The sequence below is a fragment of the Lates calcarifer genome, linkage group LG10, assembly GCF_001640805.2.
Source record: "Lates calcarifer isolate ASB-BC8 linkage group LG10, TLL_Latcal_v3, whole genome shotgun sequence".
NCBI classification, from domain to species: domain Eukaryota; kingdom Metazoa; phylum Chordata; class Actinopteri; family Centropomidae; genus Lates; species Lates calcarifer.
In genome coordinates this window covers 21301307-21317320 of record NC_066842.1, presented here as the reverse complement: position 1 = coordinate 21317320, position 16014 = coordinate 21301307, and the positions used below count along the sequence as shown (strand labels likewise).

The window sequence follows — 16014 nt, the reverse complement described above, 5'->3', positions numbered from 1 at the left end:
TCTTTGTGGTCGAAGGTGTGTCTTTAGATTTGAGAAGGGCAACACCTTGTTTTCTGTGTTCCATTTCCTAATGATTTTACAACAAGGAGTTAACATTGGCTTGAAAAACAAAAAAACATTTAATTATATTTATGCTGGGAGAAAATGCACAGCTGGGGTAACTGATAAACACTTAATGAAAAAAGACATAAAATTCAGTAACGATTTCAGGCATATACTGTATATATAAACACTTATTGTTGTTTTGAGAAAACATAAGTGGAGAAAAAAATACATTCATGACCACAGAGCCATCATCACCAATGGCTTCCAGAAAGGGTCAGAGCCTGCATAACTCCTGCTCAATAAAGCAGAAGCAGAAGGTCACTGCTGACCTGTGTGTCCATCAAATGATACCAGTCAGTCATGATACCAATCAGATGTAATTTGAGTATAATGTGAAAAATCATTTGTTTAAAAAAAAAAAAAAAAAAAGTAACTCTCTACCAAAAAAGTCTAAATTCCACTGATTTTATTTGTTCACTTTTATATTCAAGTATTTATTGTCCATGATAGTATATGAGAAAGGAAAAATCACAGCTCACAGGGATCCAAGGTGCTGGTCAGAGCCCTGCTGAATCAGTGGGAACCTGATTGTCCCTTAAAACATTGTTGCTAAATTGGGATCAGAATCTGAATCAGCAGTGTAATTTGCTTTTGGTACAGCATGGCGGGTATTCAACAGTTTGCAAAGGGCCTCCTGACCATAGACATACCACATTATGTGTGTATATGCTCCTGACTGTGAAGTTCTCACATACTTCACCTTTATTTTGACGGTTTGATTTTACTTCCGGTTGACCGGTTTGATTTCGGTCACTGTAGTCTTCAATTGGCACGAGATCATTTTAAAGAAAAAAACCTTATTCCACTTGATTTTCAGTGTTAATGGACTTTGGACTCTGGTCCAGTTTGACAAATGGACAAAGACTTTGTTACCTTAATCTGTCCACTGCCTAATGTGTATGTATTTTGCCTGAGTTACGGGTGCTGCATTCAGAAACCCAATTTCAACTGTAGGTATTTGTACCAACAGAGGGAGCAAGAGAGCCATGTTCAAAGTTGTACCGCTGAACCAGTAAACCAACTCCCTTATTACCGTAGTCCAGTATTAAGTATATGGTAACAAAATACAATACAAAAAATACTCTGGACCAAGCGCTAATATCTATAGCTATCTATATATACTATAGTTTTACGTTACTAGTCTTCAAGTCAGGATGGCCGAGCGGTCTAAGGCGCTGCGTTCAGGTCGCAGTCTCCCCTGGAGGCGTGGGTTCGAATCCCACTTCTGACAACAATGTTTTTATTCCTTTGATCACTCACATTATACATGCTGCAAAATGGAAGTTAAACCCTTAATACGATTGTGTTTTATGTACTGATCATTTGTTTTCTGTTTAAAATCTTAATCTGAAAAGTAAATATAGTTGATAAATAATTGCTGTAGTGTAAAAAAGTACAATATTTGCTTCTGAATTGTAGTGACTTTGAAGCAGAAAGTAACATCAAATGGAAATACTCAAGTATTTCAAGACTGGACAGTACTTATACAAAAGTTACTTTACACTACTCCACTACTACTTCCACAGAAACGCAGTACAGCAGTACATGACCCCTTTGTCTTATCAAGATTCATGTGCAGGACAGGTATATACATACAGTAAAAACACCCGTACTGAGAGCGTCACTGAGGCCCTCGCCTTTTTTTCTGTTATTTTTCTGTGCTCCATTGCCCTCCTCCTCCCAGTTTTCAAACACATTAATGAGTCACTCAGGTGAAAGGCCTCTGACAGCCATATGGGAGGTGCCATGGGGAGACAGAGACAGTAAAAGAGGGAGAGCAGATAGAGATAGGATGACAAAACATTCACTGTGTGTGTGAGAGAGAGAGAGAGAGTGAGAGAGAGAGAGAGAGAGAGAGAGAGAGAGAGAGAAAGAGAGAGAAGGCATAGAGAGACTCACACCACCACCATTACACACCTGTCAGTGCAGGTGAAGACAGTAATTCCTGAACAACTAAACCTGGAGATTTCACCAGAGGGCTCTTTTTTAACTGTTTGGACTGTTTTTCTTTTTTTAAACAATCGAGACTAATTTCTGTTCTATGTAATAATAGTGTTTTGGACATAATTGAACTTTAATTTGAAGATTTACTCTTTGTTGCTGCCACCAGTTGATGCAGTCAGTGATTCCTGAATCCAAATATTCAGGTGTTCTCTGAGGAGTGAAAACTGTTCTAGACGGTATCACAGCCTGAAGGAGTCGGCGTGGTTGTCTCTGAGTCATCCGTCTTCAGATAAGCCCCGTGATCATGGCAGACTTTCCGTCCAAAGTTACCACAGAGACCAGCTCCCCCAACTCCCAGGGATCTCAGCAGGGGGGCAACAGCCTCCGAGGACTCACAGCGAACGTCACCATCATGATGGACATGTCCTTTATCCGAAGCATCCCAGCCATCCTCATGATAGCTGAAATAGTATGTAACAGATCCAGAGCTCTTCTGTTTTCACTCTATTCAACTCTATTCAGAACAAACTTGTTCTCAGTCCTACTCTGTTCTGTCGACCAAACATCTGCTCTGTCCTTTTCTACTCTGTTTCTGTCGAGCACATAATAACTGAAACCACTGGTGGCTTAATTTACAGATTATTAAACAATGAGGTGATGATATTAAATATTTTTCTTATTATCAACTAAACCCATGAAAAGACCAAAGTCAAATGTTACTCAAACAGAGGAAAATAGTTCATTTGTTGGGGACTAGATTTAGCTACAGATGAATACACATTTTGTTCTCTCAACAGTATTTGTATGTGTGACTGAGTAAACTACACTGACCATGTTCATCATAATGAAGCAACATGTCCCCTCAGTATAACAGTGTGGCTCACTGATTTGTTCTTAATAGTTTTCAGACAACAATGAAGCTCTATGGCACAAATGAATAAGCCAGATCAGGTTTTGTCTGTACTGGAAGTTCTTGTTTTTGAGTTTTAGTTTTTAAAAATATCAAACAGCCTTCACTTTAGTAATTGTCATTTTATTCTCATATAACAGCAGCACTGGTATGTTTAAAAAAAAAGTTTAATTACTGTGTGGGTAATCTAGGATCAGTAATACAGACAAGTTTGCTAAATATAGATCAGTCAAATCACACTCTGATAAACATGTTGCACTGCATTCAACACTACAGCAGCACTAGATAAAGATATTTGTATATCTGCACTATTAAGCCGACGTGACAGGAATTTGAATGTGTGTCAACAAGCTTCAGTTTGTACATCTTAAATGTCACCAACTATCTATCAACAAAATCATGACTGCCACCGCTTTAAGCCTTTTTTGCTTTGCAGTGTGCACACAGTCATGTCTGGTCATTTCAGAGACTGACACAGAGCTGAGATCTGAATGATATTTGACCGTCAGAGGCAGCAGGTTTGTTATGTTTGCTCTAATGCGTGGTTGTAAGACTGAATGGAGAAGTCAGAATTTAGAGAATACAGAAGTCATCAGGATAAAGTACTGAGCCTCAGCTCAAACTCATTTCCCCCCCTCCAGTGATATATTCGCACCAGACTCTGTCCACACAGAGGACATGTGACTGACTGGATGACTGACAGGTGCAGGTGATCTTTGTCCCCTGGAGGCCTCGTCCTCTCCTGACGGCCCTCTGACCCCTCCATTATTACACTGAACCTATGTAGCCTTCAAGGACACTGGGACCACTGTTAATGTTTATTCTGTATATGACTGTTAAACATTTGCCACCCCTTCCCTTCATGCTTTATGAGTTGCAAACTTTATTGGCTTTTGATGGTGTTGTAGTAGTAGGGCCGGGTAGGCAGAAGTCAGTAGTAGTGTACTTTGATTGTATTTGAAAGGTTGATTATCTGGTAAAGCTTCTGAGGTGAGGCAGGTAACCCATAAGGTAACAATAAGGCAAAGCTTTACCTACTTATTTACTTATTCAGTAATTTAGCATTTAGCATAATTTAATTTAGCATATTTTAACATTTCCCTTGAAAATGACAGGGGAAGATGTCATCTTTTCAGCCCAAATATTCAAGTACATGAATAGTATAGCATCAGCAACCTTGGCTGTTGTGTGTGTGTGTATATATACAAGTAAACAAACCCTCCTTACAAAGTTATTCCATTGTGAATAGACCAGGAATAGTAGAGTAACTTGATAGTGATTCTTCATGTCCAGACCTAAGGTAGCCATACAGTGGCCAGCTGTCTGCTACAGCTGCATTCAATATTCAGGATTGTTACTTGGCTAACTTATGGTTATGTTGCTGCAGTGACAAATGGACTTGCAATTTTAAATGGCTAGAGTTATGTCATCCAAAGGTTAATATAAGCAGAGAGCACTGTCTCCCAATTTTAAACTAGAGTAAGTTTAGTCATTAGAGAAAATCCATAAACCACAACAGGGCTTGTTGTTTGAGGTCATTTTCAAAGATGCTCCAGTTGTAAAGCTGTGGGGTGCCTTATAGTGTATAGGTATTTATATAAAGGTATTTGACACTTTTAAGCTGATACAGAGCAACATTCGTTTTGACAACCAACCAACTAATGGAAGTCCAATATTCGCTTTCATCTCTGTTTTGGTCTCCACCAACTCCTGAGGGGGAAAAAAAATCTGTCTCTTTAGCTGCCAACATGTCTGCTAAACGCTCTGCTGTGTTTTCCAGCTTAACCCTAACTTTGTCTCTCTGCTGGAAGGTGCTGAGAAAGAGAATTACACTGTGGCCACGAGTTGCAATTACATGTCTGCTTGACATGTTCTTTTGTGATAAAACCATAAGAGTTAAAAGTCAGACACACAATATTTATCTGAAGTTTCGCTAACATTAGCCACCATATGCTACTGCTCATACCAGACCAATCAGTCATAAGACTGTAAGTGACTTTAGTTTCAAACTAGGTTGATTATATGTATTTTGATACTGTTGTAGTTTCGGGAAATTAATTCTAAGCACAGATAAGTGTGTATTTCTATGAGGTTATTGTTTGAGTTAGATGTGACTCAGCTGCAGTATCAGTAAATAACAGGTGGGACCACAGCCATGTTTTGAGCATGTGGTTCTCCAAACTTACCTGGGAAAGTCTGGAAGGGAGCACACTGTCTCCCACACTCCCATACACTCTATGGTATGTCCTTGAGCAAGGCACTTAAGTCCTAACGCCTATTTTACATCGCAAACAGTAGAGGCTGTAGTGTTTACCTCCCATATCTGGCCGGCTGTAATAATGTAAATGTGAAACTGGCTGTCAGTAGATATGCTTTATGTGCTTAGTGAGATGGAATTGGATAAATAAAGGTTGAAAACCATGCAGTGTCTCCACTACGGTTCTTTAGCTTCAATATGATCTCCGGCTGTTTTCATGCAGGTTTGGCTTTGGTGTTAAAAATGTCTCACCTTACTGATCTGTAAAACTTAATTCCAAGCAAAGTCTTTTCCAAGGTAGAGTGACAAGACTATGATTTTCACCTGGTTTGACTTTTCACACATTGGCAGGCTGCAGTGAAACTGGATACATATTTAAATTATGGGACAATTTGAAACCAGAAAACAAAGGGGCTAAATGCATTTTGTCAATAAAAAGAACAGTCTCAGTTTATGCTATTTAAACCTCACTGAAAGCTTGTTTAATGCAGTTCCCTGCTGCTACGCTATTATTTAAAAGGGTGTGTTTGTTGTTGTGGACTTTGAACCCGATGTTCAGTAAACAGACCTTTGCTGAATTTCCAGATATAGCTACATTTAAGTGAGAAAGTGTCAACTGCTTCCAAGAAAGATTATTGAAAATCAGTTGACCTAATCGCTAAATGCCAGCTTTTGCACCACCACCAACTGCACTGGGCCTATATTTACTTTGTTAGACTGTCAACTTCGGGTACTACATGTTTTTCCTCACGTATATACACATTTGTATTTTCATGCAGTGTGCGTGTTTGTGGCTGTGTCTGTGGGTCAACATCATCTTCCATCAAAAACAATACAAATGGAGGAAGAGAGCAAGAAAGTACCAGAACTGTTTGAAACCAAACCTTTCTACATCACTGCATTCATTCATCTGCCCTTAGCGTTTAATTCGTAGAACAACTGGTTTCCTGTTTCAAACTTTCAGCTACTTATGCAATATTAATAAATAACGTGCCCCATGTATATTGCATTACAAATACATCTGCATAATATATACATATTGAAGCTTATTTATATTATATATTTATATTTATCAGCGATAAAGTAATCAAAGGTGGAAGACATAAGTTTCATTCAGGTTCCTTCCTGCACAAGTGATTTGTAGTGATATACACAGAGTTGAACATACATATGAAAACAGACAACAAAATGCTCGACTCAGTGTGTGGATAACAGTAACATTTTACTATCCCAAAACGGAGGTTATCTGCTGTTCCTCTAGTTCAGAATAGAGGTCTTTGTTAAGGTGGTGACCACTGTGTGTGTGTGTATCAGGTGTGTAAAAAGTGAAACATAATCTCTGCATACATAATAGACTGTCTTTTCGTGTCCTTTCTCATGGCACAGGAGCAGAGGGACACAGAGGCAAAGACAGGAGCTCTAGGCTTAAATTTCAGACATATCTGTACTATAAACAAACAAGTCTCTCACTGAGAATGTTGTCAGTCTCTCTATTTTACATGGACCATGATTTATGGGAAGTTGCGTTTTGGTTAAAGGATTGGTTCACTGTCATAGCCATGACTAAAATGGCAAAGCTGATCCATTTCTTGTTCACTCAGTATCTCAACAATTACTAAATGGCTTGACATTAAATTTTGCATATCCATGTTTCCCTCAGGATTAATTGTAAAAACTTTGGTAAGCTGGATAAATCAAAATGCACATATTTTAAGTAAATGAATTAAAAAGAATAAGGACCACACTATGTAGTGTGGGGAATTGCTCCTGTCGAGTCTGCTGGCTCAGAGAGAGTGAGGGAGGTAGAGGAAGGACCTTTTGTCTCCAGATCAGTCTGGAGCCAATGACTGGTCTGCACTTCCTTAATTAAGGAACAGAGGGAAAAGTATCCAGAGTCAAATTGTACAGAATATGACCATTTGAATAAAACGAGGAAGAGGAAACATAGAGAGAAATGGTGAGAGACTCAACCCTCAAACTCTGACATGATAAAGTTGTGTCTTCAGCAAGGAAGCACTGACTGGTGAAATACAAAGAGGGAACTTTGTAGTTAAAGCTGCTCCAAGCAACATTTTTATATCAACAGAGGTCAAAGAGGTCAAACAAATAGAGAATTATCACACAAGTCTTTCAAAAAAAAAAAAAGCTCTAAAAACCCACTGGACGCTACCTACTGCATCAAACAGCAGGCACATTAAGTTAGCTTGCATTGTCATAGCTAGCTAAGAGTCAGATATTTCCCCTTGCAGGTGGCAGACACAAAATAGAGCCAAAAGGACAAAAAGAGAGTAAATATTAGTCTTAATGAAATTCATTAGGTGGCCAGAAACACAACTCCTAATATTGCTAATGTCACTCTGTGCTGGCTGTGTACAGGCAACTCTTGTTGCTAACATGCTAGCCATGTCAACTTAATAGGGTAATAATATCAGTGAGTGTTGTGTTTACACAGATAAGAAAAAAATGTGGATTTGATTTCTGTCACACACACATTTATCTAATAATTATGTATTAGTGTTTCCTCACTTCAGTTCTCTATTCTTTCCTGTTTTTTCTCTCTCACCTGTCTAGATTCTGGGGCTACTCCAGTGGGCGTTGATAGCCAGCGCTCCCTACACATTGCTGCCAGCATATGGCTGGGTGATGTTTGTGGCTGTCACTCTGTGGATCCTCACCACCATCCTCTTCTTCATGATCCTATTCAGTGCTCCACAAAAACTCACTGCTGTTCCCTGGCCCCTAACGGTGAGAAGAGAGGGAGGAGGAGGAGGAGGAGGGAGGGGGAAGGGAAAAAAGTGGAATGAAAGAAAGGTTTTGACTTGTTTTGTTGTTTTTTATGCCAGGATATGCATACAGTATTTCAAATGTGTTTTTATCTAGCAGTTTCAGGCCATAGTTTAAGTCGTAAGCATAGCAACAATCAGAGTTTGAAAAAGACATTCCTAGACCACCATTATTATTTATGAAGAGTTAAACTTTTAAAAAAATAATGCTACTTCCTTTGTGTCACCCTGTGCAGTTGATATTAGTTGTATCCAGGTGCAGAAACCCTGATGAGACATACATTCTGCTGTCTCTCAGGCAGTCATCAAATGCATTTGGAACAACGTTCAGAAACAAGAAGAGGGGTGTTGATGTCAAGGGTCAAGGATACATTGGGGTTTGAACACAATGAAAAAACAAAATAGGACAGTGAAGAAGGTTATAAAATGACAATGTCAGGGCAATGTTTCAAAGAGAAAGACAAAAAACAGGGGGAAACAGGACAGCGAGAAAAAGCTCTGAGGAAAAGTGGCTAATGTTTCTCCTCTTCCACCAGGTGATGGCGTATAACGGCATTGCTACAGTCCTCTACCTGACTGCTTTCCTGGCCAACGCAGCATCTGTCCATCCCTTCATTCACACTTATTTCTACGGACATATGGCAGCCGCTGCTGTAAGATGCCTGACACCACTCACACTGACTACCATACAAAGAACTGGTTAAATATGCAAGAAACACTCTTAAGATCACAGTCTGATATGTCTGATATGTCCCTTCTGACTAGTTGTGGAGAGTGGTCCGTTCATACATTCATTCAGTCATCCAGTGTTTGAACACTGGGTGCATTTTAGATGTTTTTCTTTCCTCCCATTCACTGCCAACACTGTTTTGTTAGGTGTATTTCTGAGGACATGTTTACTTATCAGGCTGGCAAGTGCACACACCCAGAACTTAAGGAGAACTTAAGTTGGAGGAGGGTGAGGCTTTCTTATCATCTTATTTCTCCCCTGGCTGGAGTGCACATCATGTGCCTTTTCATTACCTTTGTGCCACAGCTGCCACTTGCACCTCTGCTTTGCTGATTGTAAAGGTGTCAGTGTTCAATGTAAAAAAAAAAAAAAAAAGAAGATTTGCACAGGAGCAGATAGAAAGGTTGTGTGTGTGTGTGTGTGTGTGTGTGTGGTGTGTGTGTGCGGGGGGGGTCCAAATATTACACACTAAAGATGCATGTCAGAATGCAAGCTCAATACGCTGTTTTATGGTCTCCACCACAGGCTAAAGTCCATGCCGGTCTACAGCTACGGTAGCATTTAGCACATGATTTCACACTCACACACATACACAGCCCTGCCCACATCCTATCATACACTCTTATCAGTTGCATTTTAGTGCCTTTGAGCAACACCATTCAAGATACATTTACCATGGATAATGGCCCATTAGTGCACTGTTAAAGCAGTTTAATCACATGTATCTGGAATCTTTGTTTTATGTGAATGTATAAAGATGTAAATTTATCTTTGATTTTAGTCAGCTGTTTAAGAATTCAGACCTTTGCTGCACTTGCTGAAGTAATGTAAGAGGTGTAATTGTCTCTCTCTCCCCTTCTCACTTTCTGTCGCTATTTCTTTCTGTCTGTCTGCCCAGTTCTTTGGTGCTTTAGTGACCCTGGCGTATGGTGCAAGTGCTTTCTTCTCCTATCTGGACTGGAGGGGAGACGGAGGAAACGCTGCCACTAGCACAGTGCCAACCTAGGACACAAACCTGCAATGCTGCTCCAGGGAGAAGACTGCTCATGTTTTCTCTCCCTCAAGATACTGTACTTATTTTGAAAGTCTAGTGTTGACACTGAACCCTCATCACACTGTCACTTGACTATTACTCTAGTAACCCAAATCCTGACCTCAGCCTGACCCCAGTATTAACAATAAGATGAAACCTAGTCATGACAGAAGATATTCACACATTAATTTTCAGTCAATAGACCATTGCCCTCACATTATGAACTTAAGTTACATATCAACACCAGATTATCCATATAAAATGTGGATAATGATGACTGTATCTCAACAACACAATATTTCTTTGAAAAAAACTTTGGTGGAGCCAAGGGTGTCTTCAGGTCTTGGTAATACCAAGTGTGTGAAGTATATCACTACACAGGTTTTATTCAAAATACACATAGACACCTCACTATGTGCTTATAGTAATGGTTTTTAAAATAATCCAAATTCAGCTTCTTTCTAATAGTTAGAATTATTGATACCACTCTCATGTCTGTGATAAATGTGAAGCTGCTGCCAGCAGCTGGATGCTTAGCTTAGCAAGACAAAACAAGAGGAAACAGCTGGTGTGTCTCTGTCTTAAGGTAGCGAAATCCTTTTCCCAGCATATGTAAAGCTCATTAATTAACATGTTGATGCAAAAACCTAAGTGTAAAAATGACAGGTTACAGTTTTACAGGCGTTATGCCTCAGACTAACTTTATTTCTAGGCATAATAACTTCCTGGAGTTTTGTCTTAGCCAAGGTTGTGGGGGATGTTAGTCTTCAGTGAATTCTGCCAGAAAGGTTTTGGAAGTCAGGTGAGGTACTATAAAGAATGACAAAGTCTGCATAAGGAGGATGTCATGGTGGATGAATGGCTCTGACACAGACAGAGGACTTATATCCAGGAGACTGAGGTTGTGTTCTGTTTTGTTTTGCACTTAGTTAACTTATCATTTTCATTTATTTATTTTAAGCAACAAAACTACTTAGATTGCCTTTGGGCAGAAAGCCCTTAAGGAAAACTTCTCCCATGTGCCTTAGCGAAGAAATAGCCAGGCACATTACCTGATTTTACACTTTTGTGTATTTTAAATTTTTTTTACAACTAGTGAGATTATTACTGCTGCTTACCTTTGGACAGAGCCAAGCTGCTTATTTCCTGGTTCCCTGTCTTAATGCTGAGCTAAGCTATCTTGGCTGCTGATGGTAGCTTCATATTTAACACAGATATAAGACATGAAATGACACTCAACTTGTATTTTTGTGTCACAGCCATAAAAAAGGAAGCAGATATGATCTGTCCTTGGACAGTCAGTGACATACAAATCAGATGTGCAACATGAAATGGAAGACGTCTGCATTTCTTGGTGAATGAGTGGTTTAAGTAGGAGGAAGACAAGATCTAACACCCTGGTTACAACAAACCCGGCAGCCTGAACTTTGACACCAAAGACTGTGATTATAAACATTTATAGAGAGGACTCCTGGGTAGTGTGTTATATCTAGGGTCTGTCATCCATCAAGGAGAAACATTAAGAAATACAGTTTCTGAAAGTTTGCTTTGTGTTTTTTGTTTACCGAGTATGATGCTGCTCTCATAAACTCACATGGCAGCAGAGGAGGGTGCGAAGAATGACTGCATAGTATCTGCGTATTGCAGAAATCTATTTTGATTTCCACTACTGAAAATCCAGATTATAGACATGTTCTCACATGGAAACTCATTAATTCCACATAGAAGAAGCCAAAAGACTGCTGAGAATACAAATGTACATAAGATTGTAGATTGCAAAATATAACGTATTAATCACACAGAGACACACACATGCGTTCACACAGCGTTTCTGCAGGATATTAATGACTCCTTTAATGATTAAAATATTATTTCGCAATGAGTTGTGAAAAAGTGTGCAACATCATTTTCTGATTCACTCAACTCCTGTTGTACTGTATGTATCACTATGAATATGTTGTGTTTTTGTACCAAGAATTTGAATACTATGAAAATCCTGTGGTTAGTGCTGGGACAACCACATATTTGCTAAAATAAAGCACTCAGTTTCAGTTAATTTCAGTGTAAGGCTGTTACCTGTTTATTTGGAAATATCTTTTTACTAACAAATGTGACATCAACAGTATTTAAGCAGTGACACAAATATATTCTTACAGTTAAAACTGTCATGTTAACACAAGTAGAAAACACTTTGACATTATACTAAAAACTATACTGTAGATCTTTATTTTTGATTGCAGATGCACGCACTCATGTACACACACACATACACACATACACAGTCATTATATACATTAAAAATCACTTTCACAGGCACAAAACTCAATCCAATGAGGTTTAAAACTGAATAATTTAAACCTTCAGAAAACATATATTAGTTCTGCTATATTCTTTTCTTTTGAAAAAAAAAAAAACCTACCAGGAAAAGAGAGCATATTCAAACATGTGGTTTCCCTACTCACTGAGGGATCTGTTTATGCTTTTCACATTAGAAAACATAACCTGACCTGAAATCACAAACACTGGCCCTTCAGCTGAATTTTGGGTTCCTACTCCCCAACCAGGCAGACACATGAATGCTAAATCTCAATAAAAACACATGTGAATAAGAGGATGATTGTAAAATTATGATCAGGCCTCACTCACTTGAAAATACCTGCTTATGGATGTGAGTATTTAAAGTAATCATTATGTCCAATGCAATGGCTGGGAAGTAGAACTTTAACTACAGAGAGGCTGTTAAATACACATATCATCCCACCCACCACATAAAACACGCAGGAATGCATATATGAACAGCCTATTTGTGCACAGACTGTAGGTTTAGATTTAGATATACAGTGTATCCTGAAACTTGCCATCAGAGTAAAAAACTCGTAAACACCACTGACCACAAGTTAACAACTTTCTAACGGCCCATGGATAAAATTTATATGAACACGCAAAGGAAGAGGCAATTCAAGTGTTAGACTTTTTGAGTGGTGTGTGTGTCACTGTGATTCAGTGGAGCTGGTGTGTTTGGAGTCTGCAGGGATCAGAGATGTGACCACGAGCCCCTGACTCAGGTCCAGACCTCGGCCCTCCTTCTCCTAGAAACACACAGATTCATAGAGCTGGTATTAAAGCAAAGTACTTCACACATACAGAGAGCACTCAGCCATCTGCTGAGAAAGGTTGCCCTTATTAGGAGCCCTTTGAGAGCCAGTTAAGCATGTATCTGTATGGTAAGTTGTTTATGTTGTAATTATACGTTGTATTATGTTTGAAGTTTATACAACAATTGGTGTATATTTTAACAGTATGTTACTGTTGAACTATGGTTTGGTGCTCATGTGTTGTATAAAAGAAGTTTAGGAATAATGTGGTTCTAGTAAGATGCAGAGAACTCTGCCAATTCTGATCAAAACAAACTCGACTGTGACACATCATGTTACATTAACACACTGAAACGTTAAGTACGGTGCCCCTTTAACAGAACAGCAAATAAATCCTCACTCACTGTCTTCTTCTTTGCCACCTGGACTTGTAAGTACACCATTTTAATTCACAAGAAAGTTGGGTTTACTTTAATTCATCAAAGCTAAGAACCCACAGAGCCCAGTTCACAATTATGGAGAATAGCATCTGTTTGATAAATGTAAAAAAAAGTCTCTCCACATATGTTGTGAATATATAAGTTGTGTATGGATTCTCAGCAAAGTGAGGTTCAAAGATTTACTAAGCTTCCAGACAACTCACAGCTCTGTATTCCAGAAACATCTCCTTGAAGGCCATGAAGTCAGTGAAGGTCAGCAGCATGTCAAAGATGTCACCTGGGACCTCCTCTTTGTGCTGCCTGCAGATCAGAGACACAGGTGAATCTCTTCATATTTTCAATGTACTGGTGTGCCACCTAGTGGCCTGTTGCAAAATAACATTTCTTAGGAGCAACAGGTGCATCAAACAAACTAATGTATGAGCTGACTGGCTGCTGTCAGTGACAACATTAATGCCACCAATTGAATTTAAGTGACTGAGTTGCTGTGAGAAGAAGAGTTGTGATGTCAAAACTTACATGAGCAGCTCTATGAAAGTGTTCATATTGAAGCCAGGGATTCTCTCCATCAGCTGCTGCTCCAGGTGTTTCTCCAGCAGGTCAACCTACAGAAAGTGCCTGAGTTTAAATGAATTTGGTCTTTTTTCATCTCTCATAGTATAACAGGGGTTCAGTAAAAAGTTATAGACTTTGATAGAGCTGTAGGTTGAAATTATATATGAGATGACATATTGTACTGGCGATCTGTACAGGGTGTACCCCACCTCTCGCCCAATGTCAGCCTGGATAGGCTCCAGCCCCCCTGTGACTGTTAACGGATAAGCACTATAGATAATGGATGGACGGATGACGTATTGTCATATTGCTTAACCAAACAGATAATTGTACGTCAGAGTTACCCAACAACTCACATATTCATTGAAGATGGGTGTGTAGCTGAGTTTGTTCTCATCAGAGTCATCAAACTCCAGGTAGTGTTTCTCCATGAAGCTCTGCTGAAGCTGCTGAAACTCCTCCTCTAAGAGGAAAATAATGGACAGGTAGAACATCATGTATCTGGTGAAACACTGAAGATTTCTATGTCTTCAGCTGGCTTAGCATACTGACCTTTTTAAAAATCTCAGATCAACTTTTTTAAATATCAATTTTTAAAATAAATCCTCTATATTTTATTTTTCTTTTCTTAGTAAAGTCATTGACATTTTTCTTAAAAAAACTGACTAAAAGACTGAATTTGTTGCTAAGTGCTAAATTCCAATTTCTTTATTTAATACGTCGCAGGTTGCTGAAAAAAATAATCTTTCACAAACAGTATGACTGAAACTCTGTATAACTGTTAACACTAAAAGAGTGTGGTTTCATCTCTTGTCCTACCCATGATGATGTCCTCTATGCAGCCAATAACAGCATCAAAAGCAGCATCTGCAGCTGAAGAACTGACAGGAGAGAAATCAGCAGATCACATCGCTTATAGGTAGAATGAATAAGAATAAATAAGTCTAACACAGCTCCAGCTCTGTCAGCATTATTATACAGAATATGCTATGAGAAATATGCAGCATATCACTATATCATCTGTGTATTAATTCTGCTTTCTCTAGCTGTAGACAGGAGACCTGAACTTCAGTCTCAAAAAGGAGAACTTGAAACTTGACTTGGACTTGATTGCTCTGACAGTTGGCTGCCTTAAGATTCATCTTGAGCCTTGAAAGCAAACACACAAGTCTCAAGTTTTGACCTGGTAAAGTAAAAAAAAAAGTGAGAAATTCTAAAGATTTAGGTCTTTGCATTTAACCCAAACACTTGGTATCAGAAAGTTTTTAAAAGTTACGCAGTTCAACAGAAACCGTTCAAATTCTGCATCAGTATTTAGAAATCCAGACTTGTATTTGTAATTTGCTTATGACTTGAGACTTTGACTTGCCCTACAGGCAGCCTGGCTTGCAACCTGAATAGATTTAAGACTCGACCTGAGCTTCAAAGCATATTTAGACAACCCACCTGGAAACAGCAAAGTTTTCTTCGTCCATATCAACCATTTCTACGATGTTCTCTCCACAGCTCCGGACATCTGTAGAAGGAGGGGAGGTAACATCTGAATACGCGTGTTTCAGTAATGTCTGCCGTTAGACAAAACCATATACTGTACATGAAACAAAGTGCTACATTTGACAACAAACGCAATAGCGGCGTTCAGTCACACAGCAGCCGATAAGACCTAACAAGTTTTGGTAGTTACTGAACAATATCACCAGTTAGCTGACTGGCTACGTAAATGTTAGCTAACGTTAGCTTAACACATGTAGCTTTAAATGAAGACGGAGTGTCAAGTGTTAGCTATATTTCGTATTCTTCCGGGGTAGAAGTATCACTTCACAGCTTTCCTAAGCTGCATTGATGTTAACTGAATGAATTAAATTTAATTACTTCGTTCCTGGATGTCCATGTTGTTAAAATGAACCGTTTACTTAGGATGGTAAATAGTGAACGTAATGATGTTACCAAGGAAACGGTGAACATGTGTGCGTCTTTCTATCGCGTTCGGTGGAACAAAATCTGTGCACGTTGGTTCCGACCTGAGCATACATAGAGAAAAGGTACCTCGTGGACCACATATTCAAGCTCGCCTGCTTTCAGTGCTCGAGCTTCACGTAAATAGTTGAAAATAATCTAATTATTTCAAGTGTAAGTATTGGCATTTATCTCGGTTGTGATCG

At 39.0% G+C, this 16014-nt stretch overlaps 2 protein-coding genes and 1 non-coding gene across 3 annotated transcripts; 2 read left to right on the top strand and 1 right to left on the bottom strand.

The window, feature by feature from the left end:
- The first annotated feature begins 1253 nt into the window (after positions 1-1253).
- Positions 1254-1336, top strand: trnal-cag (transfer RNA leucine (anticodon CAG)). Its single transcript has one exon. It is a non-coding gene; the product is annotated as a tRNA-Leu (tRNA).
- Positions 1337-1923: 587 nt separating this feature from the next.
- pllp (plasmolipin) lies at positions 1924-11818 on the top strand. The gene is made up of 4 exons (XM_051073561.1): positions 1924-2518; positions 7788-7961; positions 8536-8652; positions 9628-11818. Exons 1-4 carry the CDS (start codon positions 2354-2356, stop codon positions 9733-9735), a joined length of 564 nt encoding a protein of 187 aa, XP_050929518.1. The 5' UTR covers positions 1924-2353; the 3' UTR covers positions 9736-11818.
- arl2bp (ADP-ribosylation factor-like 2 binding protein) lies at positions 11819-15849 on the bottom strand. Its single transcript, XM_018703604.2, has 7 exons — positions 15725-15849; positions 15299-15368; positions 14672-14733; positions 14209-14315; positions 13817-13902; positions 13501-13597; positions 11819-12851 (listed from the first exon to the last, which is right to left on the bottom strand). The coding sequence occupies exons 1-7, from the start codon at positions 15741-15743 to the stop codon at positions 12753-12755; spliced, it is 540 nt and encodes a 179-aa protein (XP_018559120.1). The 5' UTR covers positions 15744-15849; the 3' UTR covers positions 11819-12752.
- Between the last annotated feature and the right edge of the window lie 165 nt (positions 15850-16014).